This window comes from Sylvia atricapilla, chromosome 1 (assembly GCF_009819655.1).
Source record: "Sylvia atricapilla isolate bSylAtr1 chromosome 1, bSylAtr1.pri, whole genome shotgun sequence".
In the NCBI taxonomy this organism is placed as follows: domain Eukaryota; kingdom Metazoa; phylum Chordata; class Aves; order Passeriformes; family Sylviidae; genus Sylvia; species Sylvia atricapilla.
Window position 1 is genome coordinate 70565397 of NC_089140.1, and position 16661 is coordinate 70582057.

The following is a 16661-nucleotide window of genomic DNA, read 5'->3' on the forward strand; positions in this document are numbered from 1 at the left end:
CACAGCATTTGCAAGGGTGAGACAAACACATTAGGGGAAGTGAACACAGAGTGTGCTGGGCAAAAGGACAACTTCTAAAATCAGCCCACAGGGGTGAATGGCCCCAGTGAAGATAATCACTATCAGCAGCAGAGAGAGTGCAGTCATGGGCTTGCATAGCACAGGATCTCTGCTGTCTGGGGACCCCACTCTCTTGTGCAAGCTCAGCCTCCAGTGTTGGGCACCTGAATAAAGCAACTTCCCTAGATCCGCTTTTCCATCTCCATGCTTCACTAGTTTGGATTAAAAGGTTCTGCAGTGAACAGCTCACCTTGATCACATATTTTGTGTAGTAAACATTTATCTTCTTCATTCCAGACATCCATATACTCGTTTGGGCCACACGGCTGGCACACGCTATCAGAAGTAGCAGTGCATCTAGCAGACAAATACTTCCCTGTGGTTGAGAAAAGGACAAGTAGGTCATCTGGAAGCTGCCGAGCAGCTTTCTAAGGAGGTTAGAGAAAAATAAGAGGTTAGGTGTGAACATTGCTGTGGACAATTATTTCTTCCTGCACCTTTTTAGTTTGTCAATCTGGTCCCCATTTAGTGTGGCACTGAAACATCGGTGAAGTGGATGGCCTGGGAGCACAAGAATCGATCTGCTTTCTGTCTCCTGCAGTGGTTCAGTGCTATTCCAACCAAACAGCTGCTGCGGCCTTTGCTGAGGCCAGCAGGACCACTCCTGCCCTAGGAAGACACTTGTAAACCTGAGATCGAGCACCTGCAGGGCACGTGCCAATCCATCAGCAGTCAAGAGGCCACTGGACTGCCTCACCAGTGACCTGCAGAGCAGCTCCTCAGGAGCTCTCAGCCTCACAGCCCAGCAGGGCTCAATACCTGGCTCACACTTCCTGCAGCACCGTCCAGAGTACTCATAGTGTTGTTCGCTCTCACACGGCGGAGTGATTTGTAGTGACAGCTGGAGCAGGGAAGGAAAGAGAGGACATGAGAACCAACACACCTGGAAAGCTTCAGACCTACCCAGTCCCAGGGCTGGCAGAGAGAAGGAAGACTTTCTGTCTGTACAGCACTGTGGACAGCCAAGCAATAAAACTTACCCAACATCTGTGAATTCAAAGGTGCTTTGTAGACATACTAACGGTATGTACTTGATGCTTTACACACAGGGACATTTAATAGAGCCAGGTGACAAATAAATAACCCATCTTGCAATTTGTCATGGACTTTTGGCCTGCTACATAACCTTTTCTTACAGTACTCTTTTATTTAAAATCTACAACTTTAAAACCATTGTAAAGACAAAAAAAGGCACAGAGATACCTCTGTAGTCTCTTCCACAGAAATTACCTCAGATCATGACCTGGAAAACTGCCAGTTTTAATGCAGAGCATTAAGCAAACAAGCAAAGTGAATGATTTATTCCTGAAAAATAAGAAGTTCCCAGTTTCCCACTGGGATACAAAATGCTCCTGGCTAGTCCCATAAAAAACTGGACTTAAATTTTGCAGCTTTTTATGGCTCCCACTGTGTCCTGCAGAGGTGGTCTCATGGAACTAAGGCAGCCATCCAGAAAGATGATGCAATTAAGCCAATAGCTTTTTGTGTCTCAAAAATCCCAAATCAAGACCAACACAAACCTACACAAACCACCCCTCTCCCCCCACCCACCTGAAATAGGTACATGACAGGGCGCCTGCAAAGTGGGCAGCAGAGTTGCCTCTGGCCCTCATGAGCCTTTGCATCCCCTCCCAGCTCTCAGCTGCCTGTACACACAGTGGTCCCACCCAGAGCCCAGGCTTCAGGGCATGGCTTGTGCTGGGGATCCTGGCCAGCCAAGCACTGTGCCCAGCCCTTCACTGACCCTGCTTTGGCAGACCAGAGTCCTCAAGGCAAACTCAACATCCCACAGTCAGTTGCTGATCTTGAAATTAGATTAAATGATTTAAAATCTAGCCCATAGCAAGGAATTCTTCACTCTTGGATACAGCCCTGAAAACTGCATTTACTTGGACAAAGCTGCAATAAAGCTTCTGCTGCTGGTTAAAGGGAGCTTTTGCCATCTAATAGCACATGACAACCCTGTGCCTGCTGCTGCTGCTTCCCATTCTTCTACTTAGCGTTCTCCCCTTGTTTCCTCCAAGTCTTTACATCTTCTCTTTCCTCCTTTTCTAGTTTAAGCAATAGCAACGGCTTGAAAAATAAATAGTTTTCCCTAAGCACCTTGCCTCTTCTAATGCTGGGAAGGGTCTTGCATATTTAGGATGACCAAAAAAAGATCGACTTTTTTTTAAACACCACCTTTTAGTTCGGAGTTTGAGCCACAGAGTTTATCAAACTGTGTTTGATAAACAAGTGCATGACTTGTGTTTATCAAAACTGCACTAGCTATGTCTGGAATAGAAAAAGTAGCACAAGTCAGAGGTCTTGAATTCTCATTTTTGCAGGGTGTAAACAACTTACAGCCTTTTTTTATCATCACAACAATCCCAGGTCAAATTAAGAGTCTAGTCTTCTGCTGTCTCATTGTTTCCTTGTCTCTTTCTTTGCACTCATTAGCAGTACCTTTCCTGTGATTAGATAAAGCGTTTTTGGAACAAACACTGCATTCTTTCTTTACACAGCACCTCCAAGGAGGGGCACAGGATAACAGCCAGTGCTGGTGAGGGAAGAGGCAATCGAGGAAAAGGAAAGCTGGGCCAGCCTGGCAGCTGAGCAGTGCCACAGCTCAGTGACCCCTACACTGGGAACAGCTCGTTTTCTGTAACACACTTCTAAACAGAAGAACTAAAACACTGAGATGGCCAGCAAAGGGTTGAGGTGATGATGTGGAACCAAGCACAACGAGTGTCTTGAGCAATTGATTCTCTACCCAGCCATCCACAAAGGTAGCAATTGTGGTGAGGCCAAAAGCAGGTCCAGTCACTCGCTTTTTGTTACGGAATGTCCTCTTCTTCCTCGTTTGCCCCTGTTTAACAGTTCCTCTTTAGACGAAAAGACTAAAAAAATTACTGAAGTGTCAAACAAGGGCAAAGTCATCCTTTTTACGGAAGGATATGCAAATCTGCTAAGAAGCATTCAGCAAAAGGGTCTGGAGTAATTTCTGAGAATCACAACTCAGTCTGAGGAGAAGCAGCAAGACCCTGGAAGGTGTAGGGAGCAGGCTGATTGCCCAGCCACCTTTTGGACATGGTTTTATACCACCAAGCTTCAGCACACAATGAGGGCCATTGTTAGGGAATAGCTCACAGCTGCATTAACCTATGCTCCGTGTCAATACGTAGCTTCTTCTGCATCCGTGTCCCTCTCCTTTTAAGCCAAGGCATCCATAAAGCTGCAACACTCCCTCTTTTGATTTGCCCAATGGTGCAAAGACAAGGCTCACAGCACCCATGGTGAACCCCCACGTGAGGGTGAGGGATTCTAGCCTAGTATGGACTGGCTGGACCTGCTGAGCCTGAAAGCTGGAGCAAGAGTGGACAGAAAGGGAAACCAGAGCAGCCTGGAGTTTCCTTATGGTGGGAGCCAAACTCAAGGCTGTTTGCTAACACAGCTCTGTTGATGTCAGGCAATCCCATGTTAATCCCTCTGCCAGGCAGATGGGTCTGTCTCAAACTGTACATTAACTTCCTTAGGAGGATGAGAAGTACTTGTGCTGCTGGCAGCATGATGATCTGATCCTGCACCATCACCAGCACATTCCTGCCAATGTGTCCTTCTGAGACGGGGAAGTGCAATTCATTTGCAGATGAGGAACTTGTACCAGGAGGCCATCTGGCTTTACAGAGGTGACAGGAAACCAAACCAAGTCTCCCAAGGCTCAAGTTTGCTCCGTAACCCCTGGAACATCCTTCCTCTCCTCGGATGCTGGCCTGTGGGTCAGAGTGATTTGGACACCACCAAGCTCTTATCTAGAGAGAGAAAGTGCCAACTTCCTCTGAAGTGCTTAAATGAGATAAACCCCAGCCTTTAATGGTCATTTCTTTAATGGTCTCGCTATTGATGAAGCTGCTCATTAAATCCCACCACCATGTGCATATAAATGCTTCACAGAGTTCTAGGTATCCTGCCTAAGTTTAATTTGTCACTTCAAAAGTGTGCAAAGCACGCAGATTTGCACTAGTTCCTAACAAACCAGGCAGCTTTCCCATTTGAATATTACTTCAGAACAAGTATATCCAACAGGGGAAGAAGCCAGAGGGGAAAAGAAAAACCTCCTCCAGGCTCAGTAGATCCAGTTTGGTAAAGCACACCAACGCCTGCTTACCTTTAAGCACATGATTACCTCAATGGACTTCTTGGGAAAAACAGGCATGCTTAAGCATCAAGGTTTGCAGAAAGATTGTGTTTTGGTGCTGAGCTGCAGGCAGACTTTTCAGCTTTGGGTTTGGGTTTTTTCCTTGCTCATTTGTTGGAAAGGACACTAAGCAAGAGTGTGCTTGTGCTTTTAGCGTTGGAGAAAATTGATGACAGCACTACAAAGCACCAGTGTGTTACTCACACCTTAAAAAAACACACACAGGTGCTTCTGAAGGGGAGAACCAGCAGCATTCAGACTCCTGTCCTCAGGCTTAAAGAAATATTTATTCTTCGCGCCCTTGAGCAATCAGAGGGCAGAAGAAGCTGTGTGTCATGGATGCTAAAATTACTCTTCTTGCTCTTCACATTTCAGAGAAGATAGAGTTGCATGGGCCTCTTTCCTTTAAACGAAAAAATCTGGAAGAACAAGGTCGGGGGTTTCCACGGCCTTTTTCCCATGACACTTTTGAACAAGAACCTGAGGCCTCAATGAGGATTGCTCGTTAGCGATAATCTCAGTTTTGCAAAAACTGAGATGTAAAGAGACACGTCAAGGGGTAACTGTCTTTTAAGATGACACCTTCTTGGTCAGTGTAGTTTTTTCTGGAGAGTATTCATCTGTCATCATTTCACTGAGCAAAGCACATTTTTTTCTCCATTTATTATTACAGCATTGAAGTACCTGTGGGAAAGACAACTACAGTCTGTCCTGCCGCGCACACACCACTTCTTCTTTATACTTTGGAGCACGGGTTTATTCAAGCCATTTGTTTTGAGGTCCTTAGACTTGCCTGCTATTAAAACTGAAAAAAAAATAAAATCTGTGGATTTGGGGCTTTATTAGCCTTTGTCAACAGAGTGAGCTTTGAGCAACATTTCCTGAACTGAAGTAGCCCCTGCAAGCCCAGCTAAGATGGCCTCTGCAGTCATCTGCTGCTGCTTCTTCAAATATGAGCCACTGCCTCTCCACTCACAGGTGCCAACTCTGCCCACAGTTTCCAGCCTCCAACCTGATTTGGGTCAGCAGTACAGCTAATTTCTTCAGCCCACTGCCAATTTCAGAGGCTTGCCTAAATAATTATTTAAGAGTAAAAACAGAATCTGCTTCTCGATGGGTGCTGCTCTGTGGCTGGTGCTCCCAGGCACTCTGTTGAGGCACATAATAGTAACAACTCTGGAAAATTTTACAGTTGTGGGTGTACAAGGGGAAAGAGGAGTCCTGTGTTAAAGACTTAATCATAATCACGTTGCATGCAACAGTTCCTTCATGGACAGTCTTCACTGTTGATAAAAATTAAATCAAAGCAGCACCCAAGTCACACCTTTGCAATTCCAGTTATTTGCTTGCAGGCCTGTAATTCATCACAAAAATCTTAGATTGTGAATGAAATGCTTTTGGTGATGTCAACTTTCCAGTGACCAGTAAACCACATCACAGAACTACCACCACGTGGTAAATAGAGCCGGGAAATGGGAACAGCTTAAACTAAATATTATTTCGCTTTTAAAAATAGGTCCTTAAAACCCTGCTAGAACCTGAAGAGACCAGAAAGCGTGAGGGATAAAATCAATAATGAAGAGGTGAAGAGAAAACTATAACGTGCAGCCAGGTCTTGGGCAAATGGTGGCAGAAGTTCTATCCTGCCTACTCCCCTTGTCCCTCTGTGCCAGCATGCAGCCAAAAGCAAACACCTGACCAACGGGTGCTGCTCCACCGGTGGGAAGGAGCATTCCTTAATCTCTAACCCACCAGAGCTATTTCTGGCCAGCAGCTACGCAAAGGAGAAGTGCTGCACTGACGGCTCTCACGGCGGGGTGGTAGGGGCAGGCAGACAGGAACCTCAGGTATATCAGATATATCAGATGGGAGACAACGGAGGTGAGAGACAGCAGGGCTGAAACAGTGAGTGACTGGAGCTGTGAATCAGCCAGCCTGCTTCTAAGGGCTGAACATTTACCATCACGTGCACAGCATTTGTCACTCAGAGACAAAGTCATCTCCTCACCGCAGCCAGAGGGGCACACTTAACATTTTCACTGCCTGGGCAGTCAGTAGTGCCTGCACATTGCCTGCACTTCCCTGCAAAACCTCATGCTTTAACCTACATGGCCCCACTGCCACAGCAATTCAAAGACTAACAGCTACTAAGTAGAATACTCTGAAGTATTCTTTTGGATCCTTATTGTCTGTGAATCAGACAGTAAGGATCCAAAAGCTAACCAAACCAAAGTATTTAACAAAAAGGCTTGACAGCAAGACCAACAGTCCATAACAACAGAAATAAAGACTGCAGAATAATGACATTATCAAAGCTAATACCTAGGTGTGCTTGTGGTAAGGCCTGCAGAGACAAATCTCTTCTAGATTAAACAGGTGCGAGAGCAGTGCTCCAAAGGAAAGTTTAGTAGCCTTACCACTCCAGGTACAGTCTCAATGACTCATCATGATAACTCTACACCCATTCATGCTTAATTAAAAAAAATCATAAAACCCAAACCAGTAAAGCCACAATGATTTAGGGGGAGCAGGCTCCTCTTGCATTTTAGTTCAGCAGATCATTTTTCTATGCTTCATCAGCTGAAGTTGAGTCTTAATGAAAAAAACGACCATGACAGATTTCTTGGGCTGGACGCCAGATTAGGAGCCCAATGGGGACTTTCTGTGCTTAAAATCTTGTATTTATGTACCCTTTCCTTCCACACACCCTCAAGTGCAACATAAGCATACTAATCTCTTAGGTTGAGGCTAGATCCCAAAATCGTGGCCGAGAGGCTGGCCTGATGAGACGAAGCTTGCCGAGAAGGAAGCCTGCTTTCACCCACCTGATTTTCTGCTTTGGCTTCCTTCTCCCGGATTTTAGCATTGTCCGTGGAACAACTGCTGAATACTCTGCAGGCAGAAACATGAAGGGCAGTGGGGGGGCTGCAGCCCTTGCTTGGGGGGATGGCTGTCTGGGTGCATCTAACACCCACAGACCATTCGCTTTGGTGTGAGTTAGAGGGAGGACTGCATGACTGTATCTGCACCTTCTCTGTTGTGAAGGAATTGCTGCCTTTATGAAAGGGCACAGGACTGGGCTGAGAATTGATTAATTCACTCTGTAGGTGTCATCACAAGGAACCAGCTCTGCCAGTGACTGCGGCCAGTAATGTCTATGGAAATATTCTTCCCTGGTTTGAAGAGGCTCTGGCTGCTTTCCATGAGCAGGCTGTTTTACAACATGTGGTATTGCAGGGGAGTGCTTTTCTTCCTGTGAGATCAGATTCAAGGAACCATCTCATCCTTGCTACCAAACAATGCAAAGTTACTGGATAATACGTTGCTCCTAAAGCAAAACTCTTCACAGTGGCAAAATAATGCACTTGAAATAGATGTCCTTGTGTGCTACATAAGCAATTTTAAGACTTCATATGAACCTAGTTGCACATTTTCCCTATCTGCATTTCTGCATTCCAGATTAATGGGTTGTCTAACAAAACTTCACAGTATTTTTATTTCCATACAAGAGTCTGTTCTTTTCCCTTCATTTTAACCACCGACTAAATATATTCTGCACCCATCTGCAGTCACAAATGTTGTTCTTTGTCATTCTTGAACAGACCCTATATACTTTTTTCTTTTTGGAGTAGCCACAAAGTGGTGAGGGTGAATGACCTCATTTTTTTTCCCCCCTCCTTGGCTAATTGGCTCTTGCAGGGTGGATTAAACTGGCCAGCTTGGCTTTTTTACCAAAACACAGCCTTTCCTGGTCTCTTTTATCTGGATTTTAAGAAGGAAGGCAGCTAGTGGGTTCTGCAGAGGCAGAGAGGCAACCCTGGGTCTCAGCTCTCTGCCTGCCCACTGTGCTGCCATCCCCTGCCAGAGCCCCTGCTTGAGCCGCTCCTTTGGGAACGCTGCAGGGAGGCAGCACAAACACATCTGGCCAAGTGGTGTGGGGAATGTGCCTCTGCCATGGGAGTGCTGCTGTGGTCCTGGGCAGAAGAAGATCCAGAAAACAAGGGTGAGGGTTGGATGCTGCAGCCTACACTGTGGCATCCAGCCAGGGCAATGTATCCACTCCCTTCCCGGGCCTGCGTGGGCAGACCTCCCTGTGCCTTTGGTGGGAAACAGATGGGGCGCTATCCCAAGGTGATTAATGACTCTTTGCCTTCGTTTGCAGCCATGACATCCTGGGCACTGCACAAACACCAAGGAAAGCCATGCCCAGAGAACTCACACCCTGAGAAGGCAAACAAACGAGGTAAGCATCGGAAGCCCTGCACAAAGCAGCTCAGGTGGCTACACAGGTATGGGACACAAACCAGGATGTCCTGGAGTGCCAGGGTGATGTCAGCACTGCTTCTCCTGTGCAGTGCTGGGCCCTCCAGAAGGCACTCCACCACGAACATGATAGCACACTGCGCTGACACACAGACGGGGACAAATCAGGAAACCTGCTCTCCCCAGTGCCGAAGCATCACACCAAGCGCTGCTCCCACAGGGCGGACACAACAGCAGGCTACCCTGAGCACCAGCACAGCCAGAGTCCCACCAGCAGCCCACCTTGTGACTTCCAGCCATTGCTGCCTGTGGAGTTTTTTCTCTACTACATGAACTTTGGACCATTTTCAAAGAAGAGTAAGTCATAAAAAGGGGCAAGTTCTTGCAGGCAGGCTATTGTGTCGCACAGATCAAGGCCTACTGAAGTCCAGAGTGCAACCTGGTTAAACATCACTTAATTTTTATCTTGTATTTATAACACACAAATATTTGCCTTTGTGTTGTCCATCAGCAATAATGAGCCATTCTCAGAGCAGCTGCTTCTCCACTCAAACAGCACCAAACAAGGCATCCTTAAAATCAGGGGTGTGTGGCTGCAGCAGAAGCAGCAGAGCTGCCTTGCAAGTTGAGTTTCCATGGAAAGAAAAGGGACAGTCAATGCAAGGGGTAGAGCTGCAGCTGACAACATGATGAACCAGCTATCTCTGTTTCCCTCTTCCCTCCTGTGTAAGCTCAACCAGCTACCAAAGCAATCACCTCCTTCAAGTGTCCAGCAGCCTTTGCTGCAGAGCAGCACCCTGCAGCACGGGGCATGGGATGGAGGGAGATCTGAATTCTGTGGTCACAGCATGTGGAGCCAGGAGGGTGGTGACCCTCCTGGCTCTGATCACCACAAAGACTTCCTGGAGACCTGGTCATACAGAGAGGAAGTGGGCAGGGAGAAGCAGGAGGATCGCCTTGCAGCAAGTGTTGCCTTTTCCTTGCATCTGCGCATGTACCTACTACAGGAGAGACTTTCACCACTTGAACTCCTGCGGACAGATGGATAAACGTAGCAAAGTGACTCAAGTATGATTCCTCTCAATAGTGTTAAGGTATAAATGCCAGAGGGCACCACTTTGAGGTTCCCATGATTTTCTATGTCGCAGTTACACACGCATCCCTTTTACCATCTGTACTGGTTCTTGTCCAGCTGTCAAGTTACATCCCACTTTTCTGAGCTTGAGGGTAATAGACAGTAATGGGCAATAGAAACAAAAAAAAAGATCCTTAGGGATGCAATGAATCTCTCTGCTTGACCTGTTACTTTGCATTTTTTTCTATTCTTCTGGCACAGTATGAAGAGAGCCCTGTGGCCTAGATGACATTGGTCAGTATCCTTGAGATGTCTGATAAGCTTTGAATTCTACCTGCTTGTGAAACGTGGCCAAGTTTTGTTTTAGTTGTGTTGGTGGGAAAGAAGAAATTACATCATCCAGATGATGCTTAACATGAAAAGAGAAGTGGGACAGATTTCTTAAATTGTGGGTTGATGTAGTTTTACATACATTATATTCTGTTGATATGAGGTGCCAAAAAATTTTTCACATGTTCTGAGTGAAACTGCAGAACATAAAATGCTTGCCAGTGTTCCTCATGGGGACCAATGTTGCAAGGGAATTTTTACAAATTAACTCACTGAATTACATTTGAAGACCATGCTGTTAATGGCAGAATAAATCCAGGAGTTTAGATTAGATATTGTAGAAGTTTTGCTCCACTGAATGGTTCCTTTGGCCCTGATCAGAGCAGGAATAATGGACCAGGAGAGACCACGGTGTAATGCAGTGTTGTCACTGTTACACTCTTTTTTCCCTCTCTCATCATACAGACTATGCATTTTAGGAAGTTGGAGAAAAATCTATATTTTGGCCAAAACGTTTCTATATTGCAAAGAATTACAAATGCTTGCAATAAGCAAACTTTATTTACGAAGTAAATGTTACAGAGTAGTGGAAGGACCCATGCCACGCCACAAAAGGAGAGATGAATGTGATGGTGCAACTGATTTATTGCACATTTGCAAATGCACATTCTCAGAGACTTTGACTCCCATCTGATAGTAACACTGATACTCTTTACTGGTGTTAAGCAAGGAAAGGGATGTGACTACTCTGTGCAAAGAAGCTGAGCTGATCATGCCCCAGAAAGCAAAATACCTCTGACAGGTGCCCAAAATGAATCACTTGGAAAGATCATCTTGTGGCTGAAGCACAAGACAAGCAGGGCTGAGCTCTGCTCCCAGAAGTTCTGCTCGGTGTGTGACCTACAGCAGTCACGAATTCTCTGTTCCCATTTCCTCTTTGGTGAAATGATGACAATGACCATGTCTGTTCTCAGCAGAATTATGAGTGAATATGCAATAACTTACATTTTTGAATGCTTCTCGTTCTTTGTAGGAAATACATTGCAAATATCACCGTTTGAGCACTATTCCACCCTGTTAACCAGTTTAAACTAACACAAATGCATCAGAAAAACCTCAATCCTCCCACACGTTTTCTCACATTTGTTCCATCAGAAAGCATCACTCTTCGAAGAAACCACTGCCCAAATCAGTAAGACAAAGGAGAAACTGTAAGGCTTTTCCAAAGTACCACCTCTCTAACCTTGCCTTTCACATTCTTGTAGATTCTGCTCACTGTTAAAGGCAGAATATTAAATTAATGAGCTTTTTGACAAATTATGTTTTATCCTTATCCTTATGCTGCAGCTCTCCTGAAGCTACCTGCAGTTTTGTGCTGATACTTGTCCAAAGCAATGGCAATGCAAAGTTGCACACTGTTCAACACAGACTCAGAATTAAGCACGTGTTGGATGCAGTGGAAAGACTTTATATATCAGCCCAAAATAAATACAAGTTCCTTGTTCTGTGTCCTGTGAAAGGCTATGAATCAAGAGGTGAGAAATTATGAGAAGCTCTGGCTCCTACATCAGGGTACCTTAAACATGCTGGGAGCTATACCATGAAAATCTGAATTTCCAAGGTTTGGTTAAAAGCTGAAGCAGTTCCATGCAATGAGGGTATTCCAAAGGGGGGAACTGCACTAAACCCAAATGGCTCCAGAAGGAAGCAGGCATGTAATGGTTAGGGACCTGAAGTAAAGGTATGAAGAGCCTTGAGGTCTGCTCTTCCAGCTGCATTGATCAGTCCTAAGCACCAGGGTAGGAAAAAGGAGAGACATAGAGGATACCAAGGGACAGAACAAACCATCTCAAAGTTGCAATGTAAAAGTCACTTTTGAAATTTGCAGGCTCATTCACATACATATGGAGGACACCTGGAAAGCAGCGATTTGAGAGAAGCCTGAAAGTGAGGGTGAACAAAATGACATATGCTTTAGAGGGGAAGAAAAGGCCTGTGTGGTTTTAGGCAACATATTTAGGACCAGGGATCCAAAGGAAAGGCTCTCAGGACTGTGCGGTCAGACATTAAATTGTAAGCTGTAGACAGCAGAGGGTTTTCTGTTTTGGTTTGGGTTTTTTATCTTTTTTTTCTTGAAGCTGCACCTTGCTCTCAGGGAACTCAGCCATGGCCTGGTCACAGCTCCATGTTGAGGGAAGCACTTTAAGTTATATAACTTATCAAGAATAACGAGACACAGAAAAATACCAGAAGTTCAGAGGAAAGAAATACAAATGGTATCGAGGGTGCCAAACATTGATTAATGGAGGAAATAAAGTGTAAATAAAGGGCAGCATGGTATTTGTAAATCCTACCGGTCGAGAAGGGTGTAAATAACCAGAAGGGAGAAGGATAATTTTTAAGCTGTATAATTAGAAAGAGCAAAGCAAGCTTCTGCCGACGTAAACTTCTGGAGGAAACGCGCTGTACGCCATTCACAAGGCTGAGCAAGAGCTGGCTGTAGAAAATGGTCTTTCCGACAGCAGGGGAAGACCAGCCGCGATCCCCAGTGTACCACGCTGACCAGCAGCCACCTGGCACGGCACAGAGCTGCGACCAGAGCACGCCGTGTTTGCAAACAACCGCAGAGCCAAACCTCGCTCAGATCTTCCCCCCGTCAGAGGAAAGGGCTGCCCTTGGGGCAGCTGACCCGGCGCCGGGTCCCTGCCTCTGCCATGAGCAGCGCATCGACCTCCAAGCGAGTTCTGCGGCCGCGCTGAGCCTCAGCCGGCCACTCGCGGAGCCGGGCTCACAAGGGCCGGGCCCGCTCGGGGGCTGCCAGCAGCCGGGACGGCGGGATGGCCGCAGCGCCAGGGGCCGCATCCCGGCCGGGAAGCTGGAGGGCTGAGCCCGGGCTGCGAAAACCCCGCGTCCCCCGCCTGAGGGACAAGTGTGCCCACGCTCTATCGAATAAATCTGCTCGGTAGGGTGGAGTCTGCCTTATTTTTACTCTACATGCAAATTATATCCCTCAACAACCTCACTGCAAATATTTTCTGGTTTCTCACACCCTGCCCTGGGCAGAAGCAGGCTGTTTTCCCTGCAGATCCCCTGGCTCCCTTTGCAACTTCGGGTTTGGACAACTTTGATTTTACAGAAGCGAGAGAAGCTTATGAAGTTGCTGGGATAAAAACAAAACCAAAAGCCAAAGAAGCGGAGCGAGGCGAGGCGAGGCTGCTCTGCCCGGCCCCGCGGGATGCCGCGGGCTCCGCGCTCGCCGATGGCCGCGAGCAGCGGCACGGGCAAACCAGCCCCGAGGGCGGGATGCGACACACACCTCCCTCCGGCTCCCGGCCTTACCTGCTTGCCAGCGGCAGCGAGGCACAGGAGAAGGAGCCAGCAGCCTGCCGGGACGGGCATGTCTGGGTGTCCGTCTCTGCCTCCTCCCGTGGCTCCTTTTCCTGCCACCGAAGGGAAACTAGATCCTTCCAGCCAAGCCCCCGCGCCCCGGCAGCGCAGCGAGGCACATTTGAGCTGACTACTTCTCTTTCTTCCTTTCCTTCCTCTCAGCTACACGAGGGAGAAGAAGAAGAAGAAGAAGAAGAGAAAGGAAAAAAAAAAAAAAAAAAAAAAAGGCGCCTGGCTGTAGTTCCCACAGCATTTCCTCAGCCTTGACATGCATGGCTTTTTTTTTTTTTTTTTTTTCTTTTTTCCTCACTTCTTGTCCCTCCCTTTCCTTTCTCCACCCTTTTTACAAGAAGTTTAGTCACTATGCCACGTCCCTCCTCCAGCCCGTGGGGATTGCATTCCCGGTCAGTCTTTCTCGGCAGGGCCATGTATCCACCTGCCCCCGCCTCGGCGCCCGCCCTTTCCAGCCCCCAGCACCTTCCCTCGCCGTCATCTCCCCTGGGACTGCTCCCTTCCCCTCACGGCCGCGGCTGTCGCCTGTCACTGTCAGAGGACATTTTGGGCCTCCGGCCGGCTCCCACCTCGCCCCCCAGCCGCCCTGGGTCTGCTCCCGGCACTGAGGAAAGCTCCTGTCCCATCCCTTCCCGTGCCCTGTCCCCTCTGGGTGCCTGTGCGACATGTGGGTGCAGCCTCGGCGTTCTGGCACAGCCCGAGGACCCCCTCCCTTCCCCCTCCACGTACTTTAGCTGATGCCGGGAGCTGGCGGACGGGATTGCTGCCAAGAGGGGAAGAAAAGCGGAAGATGTGCTTTGGGAGCTCTCCCAAACCACTCCACGCCGCGCACGGGGCCAGTCCCTGCGCCCTGACTCGGAACGCTGCAGGGCGGCCTCTTGACCCCGGCCCGAGGCCCGCCGCCAGCGCTGCGGCAGCCGCCCTGCCCGGCCCGAGGGGCTGCAGCGGGGCCGCCCGGCACGGCCCCGCCGTGTCCCCGCTCTCACTCAGCGACAGGAATCCTCCTCTGTGGGCGGCAGCACGGGGCCGGGCTGTTTACACAGGCTGGGGATCCAGCAGAGCTGACCCTGTGGACACAAAACCTGCCCTGTGCTCACATGCTGAGAAATAAGCTTGGGAGCATGTTGCTGACTTAGGCAAAGAAGGAAGTCGTTCTTCACTTAGGCATTTAGATTTAACCCTTGACCAGGAAAAAAACCCTAGAGTTTCTCTATGTTTTTCAAATAAATAAATACATTCAAATGCTAAAGATGAAGAGGATATTAAAAACTCATCCTTCCTTGGTGCTGTCTGATTTCTGTTCAGAGGAATGATACACCCAGGACAGAAACAGCTGCTGAGCTTTTTTCCTGTAGCTAGTGGAGGGCCTCCCTGTGCAGCAAAATGAAGCTATGACCTTCACTTCATCCCGTAGTTTCCAGGGGGGCATAAAACCTTTTTAATCTCCCTAAAGTTGCTTTACCCCTCCATGTCCTCAGCAAGCGTTTGGGCCCTGCCTGATCTGTGCTCAAGCAGGTCCTGCGGCCTCGTTCCCCTGCCTGGTCTCTGACACCACGTGGCTCTTTGGGCTCTGGTGGCCCTTAGGTGACTTTGATGCTCCACAGTGGGCTGTGGCTCAAAGCAACATTGCGTGAGGTGCCTGGCTTAGGGCCAGCGGCTGCTCCTGATGCCCTCACTATTCCGGAGGGGACTGGGCAAGGATCATGCTGATGAGTTTCAGCAAGCCATCGAGCTAGCAAGTGCCGTGTCAGAGCCCTGTGACTCTGCTTGAGGAGTCGGGCTGCTGGTCCGAACAGAATAGAGCTGGGAGTGAGGAGTAGGAGGGATGGCCACAGCACCCAGCCTGCCTAGTAGGCAACAATGTAAAGGCGACTTCACTGGGACTTGCAAGGTAAGGGTGACATACGGAAAGGTGTGTGCCCAGCTGCTGGTAGCAGTGTTTAGTCCTGGTTGGTTCTGGAGTGAGCCACTGAGAAGGGGGACAGCACCAGGGTGAGATCCTTTTGCCGGAGCCTCATCCACCCATTGCTGAAAACATGCAGCTCTGTGGCAGTCGGGATGTTTTAAAATGTTTGTGTTTATGGTACAAGGAAATGTTCTTTTTAAACAGAACAGTCTGTTAAGTCTCTTCCCCTTTTCACATTTAGCACAACACCAAGGCTATAGGCTGTGTTTATTTACCAGCTGCTCGTTCTAACCACAGATTTACAAGAGCAAACTCACACTCTCACGAGCAGTTAGATGTGCTGTCAGCTTGCTCTGAAGGTGTCAAGTGAAGGGTTTGAAGGCATCGAGTAAAGCCAAGCCCTGTGCAGCTAAGAGGAGTCCAGAGCAGTGAGTACTGCACATCAGTTCAATTACTTTTGCATTCTCACCCCTAATCCTGCCTGAATATTTCTTGTTTGGGCTGAAATTTGTCTCATTTTCTACCACTATGTGAAAACTGCCTCTTTTTGAAAGCTCAGACATTTTCCTCCGGGTTAAATTTTATGTTTCGGAGCCAAACCCGCAGAAGCCACTACGGGGTGCTTTACAGTCTTAATTATGGATTGCAATAAATTGTTAAGAAACTAAAATGTGAATGCTATAAAACTGGGGAATGTTTAGCACTGTCAATTCTCTCACACTTATCATATATATCATTCTATGTAGCACAAATAAAACCTAAACATTTATACCAAAACTGGTTTGTCTGTCTGTTCTAGAATTTTTTTTTTCTTTCCTCTTACAGAACATTATTTTGTCAGCTACTGTTGTAAAGCACCTGTTCTGAATAAAAGCAGCATGCTTGAAATATTAAGGTTTCAAACCTAACAGTGACATTTGGGTGCCTCTTGCTTCTGTTCACCACTGTGGCACACAAGCATAAACTGGACTAACCTTTAGGAAGCTCTTCTGAAAGAGAGATGGATAACCCTGTGCAGCCGTAGAGGTGTGACAGAATGAAAATACTACCTTGGATAATTCCAGGATCCCTTCTTTGGTGATGCCTGCCATGGAAAACAAACTGTGAGGCCAGCTGACCGCTTAGCAGGGCTGCGGTGAGTATGGATCTCTTCTTAATTCCTTCCTAGAGAGGAAGTGGTATTACCTGCTAAATGCTATTCTAAAAGAAGCACATCAATGTAACACTGCAAGTTTTGTAGCTGTGTGAAATTCAAACCCCTTCAGCATCAGTGTAAAAACTCCTCTTTTACAGGAGCTGGGATAAATGGCAACTCATTCCCAGGCAATGCCTGAATCTGTCTCCCATCTTTCCAAATCCTTCAACCCAAAAAGCAAAGGCCAGGAATGGCT

At 47.5% G+C, this 16661-nt stretch overlaps 1 protein-coding gene across 1 annotated transcript in view; it reads right to left on the reverse strand.

Moving 5' to 3' along the window:
* Positions 1-16434, reverse strand: part of TNFRSF11A (TNF receptor superfamily member 11a) — a 28458-nt gene extending 12024 nt beyond the window's left edge. Inside the window, 4 exon segments of the mRNA XM_066326084.1 lie at positions 311-436; positions 880-961; positions 13305-13514; positions 16320-16434. Coding sequence (XP_066182181.1) covers positions 311-436; positions 880-961; positions 13305-13514; positions 16320-16361 — 460 coding nt within the window. The 5' untranslated portion in view covers positions 16362-16434.
* Positions 16435-16661: the final 227 nt, after the last annotated feature.